General features: G+C 50.0%; 1 protein-coding gene across 1 annotated transcript; it reads right to left on the reverse strand.

The window, feature by feature from the left end:
• Positions 1-306: 306 nt before the first annotated feature.
• On the reverse strand, positions 307-2,304 carry LOC120028478 (secretogranin-2-like). Its single transcript, XM_038973683.1, has one exon. It carries the CDS (start codon positions 2,302-2,304, stop codon positions 307-309), a length of 1,998 nt encoding a protein of 665 aa, XP_038829611.1.
• Positions 2,305-2,589: the final 285 nt, after the last annotated feature.

A 2,589-nucleotide genomic window follows, 5' to 3' on the forward strand; every position in this document is an offset into this window, starting at 1 on the left:
CAACACTGATTCGGCTGTATGGGCACTGAAATGTACGGCTAGTTTGAAGTGGTGTGTTGTGTTGTTTTATCTAGCCTATCAAAAACATTGAATATTATGCCACACACCCAGTTACAACCACCAATAGGCACTCCCTTGTAGCTACATCAGATCAAGTTCATGTATAAATTGGCTATTTAAAGCATGAGCTGTAGTAAATCTACTGAAGAGACTAAACTCCATTGCATGTATTTATTTTTCAAAATAATTTATTATGATTCCCCCCCATCAAAACAATTATATAATATGTAGCTGCATCTCCCCCATCTACATTCCTTTGACAGTTTTGGCGTAAAGGTCCTTATCTTCGGTCTCTGGGTTCAGATAGCCTAGGACTTTCAGCAGCATGTCGTCATCCAAGCCATGCGTTTGCAAAGCACCGCCCGTGTCCTCCTCGGGTTCTGACTGCCTTTTCTGAGGCTGGCTTTTGTCTGAGTCCATTTGGTCAAAGTAGTCCTGTACCGCCTGCTCGAACTTTCCCTGCACAAGCTTATCGTCTTGTGAGGGAGGCTGCGATGCACGCTTTTTTTGGTCTGCCTTGTTTGCTGCCTGCGGGTACTGCACCAACATCTGGGCAGCCAGATATGTCTCCAGCTCGTCTTCGTCAACAGTGTTGTCGTAGTCGCCCTTTCCTTTCTCTGGGACGTTTGGCTCAGAGAACATGTAGTCTTTCTGCCTTCCAGCTGGTGCGTTTAACCTTAACGGTGGGCTTGTATGCTGTTTCTGCTTCTTGAGTGCGGGTGCATTCTGATTTGCCACACTTCCCAGGCCGAGGATTTTTTGAATGTCTTCTGTGTTTATTTCGTATGGGACGTTGCTTTTTTGGGTCTCAGGCAGCCGTCTGTTGAAGAATGTCTCTGGAGGGATCTTATTTTTCTTAGAGGAGATTTGAGTTAGTTTGTCCTCTACCCTGGCCAGATCGTTGGGTGTCCAAGAATGTGCTTGTGTCCTCAGTGGTGTCCTGTCCTGTTTTGTCATCTCCCCACTCTTCAGCATGTCCATCAGGTCTTCTGGTGGGATCTGTAGTTTCTGGGAGATTTGGATGAGGTGGTAAATGGCTTGTGGATCTACCTTGTCGCTGTACAGAATTTGAGTTGCCCTCCTCTCTTCCCTCTCCTCCTCTTCTTCTAGCTCTCTCTTCCGCTCCTCCTGCTCTGTTTTCTCTAGCACCTTCAGAAGGTAGTAGTCGACCAGTTTGGTGATGTCATCTGGGTCATGTTCTCCCGGAACCGGCTGGCTCGATCGCTTGACCTCATCAATCTCCTCCTCATCTTCATTATCATCATCCTCTTCATCATCCTTCAAGCCTCTGTCAAACTCCTGCCTGTTGTCACTCTCCTCATCGTCCGTCTCCACCTGCTCCTCTAAGGGCGCCCAGTCCTCTCCCCCCATCACATCCTCATAGGCCAGATTCCTCACCCGGAATATGTCGTCATCATCATCATCCTCCTCTTCATCATCCTCAGTCTGGCGTTTGTGCCCAGCCTTGGCATTGGCTATCCTCCCCAGTTCCTCAAACACAGACTGCAGGTTGGCCAGGTTCTGGGGTGTATACTTCCCTTCCATGTTCTCATTGGTGCGTTTGAAGGGGCTCTCGCGGCCTGGGGCTCTGCTTTCTTCCTCACCGTCCTCCTCATCTTCAAACATCAGTGGGTACTTCCTGTTAGGCCGGCTGGTACGCTGCTGCTGTGACCATGGATATGCCACGCCCTCTCCCAACTGGCTCTCCTCCTTCGCCGGTCTCCGCCCTTTGCCCAGAGTGTGGCGGGCTACACTGGGCCTCACAGGGGCTGGCTTGGGGCCCTTTTCGGTCTGCTGGAGGGTACTCAGCACCGCCTGCAGCCACTCCTGGGTCTTGTCCTCCTTGTTTCGCTCCCCTTCCTCATCCTCTTCATCCTGGTCCTGGCCGATCTTACGCTGACTGGTCTGGGCAGGAGAGGCTAGCCTCAGCATGGAGCGGAGTTTCTCTGAGTCTTTGTCCATGTTGGTGGTGTCGTAGTCTGGAGTGAGGGGAGCCTGCTCCTGGGGGGCTGGCGCTCCTCCCCCGGTACGCTGGCGGAGGCTCTCAATGTACTCCAAGGCCTTGAGCATGTCTGCGTTGGTGGGGAGGTAGGGGGTGTCTACTTGCTGGGGGTCCAGCTCACTGCCTTTCAGTCTGTGTTCTCTGAGAGAGGCCCCCTGGACACTGCCAGAGCCCAAGAGGAGGAGGAGCAGTGAGAAGAGGAAGGCCATCCCTACCGAGGAGAGCGTGGGGATTGATGGCATGGTGTCTTCAGCCTGGAGACGACAGACACAACAGAGAGAGAAGTGTCAATGCTAACCTTTAGGTTTAGGATATGATTTTTTCACTGGTCAGACCATTATGTACATATTTCTTTCAAACAAGAATTTGTTAAAGGACTGTGCAGTCAAAATCGTGATTTTCTTGTGTTTTATATATATTTCCACACTGATGTTGGAATAATACTGTGAAAATTCATGCTGGAGAAATTGCTCTTTAATTTAACATAATCCCAGTAAAATACTTAACTGTTACCCAGAAATTATTTG

Source organism: Salvelinus namaycush, chromosome 34 (genome assembly GCF_016432855.1).
Source record: "Salvelinus namaycush isolate Seneca chromosome 34, SaNama_1.0, whole genome shotgun sequence".
NCBI lineage: Eukaryota > Metazoa > Chordata > Actinopteri > Salmoniformes > Salmonidae > Salvelinus > Salvelinus namaycush.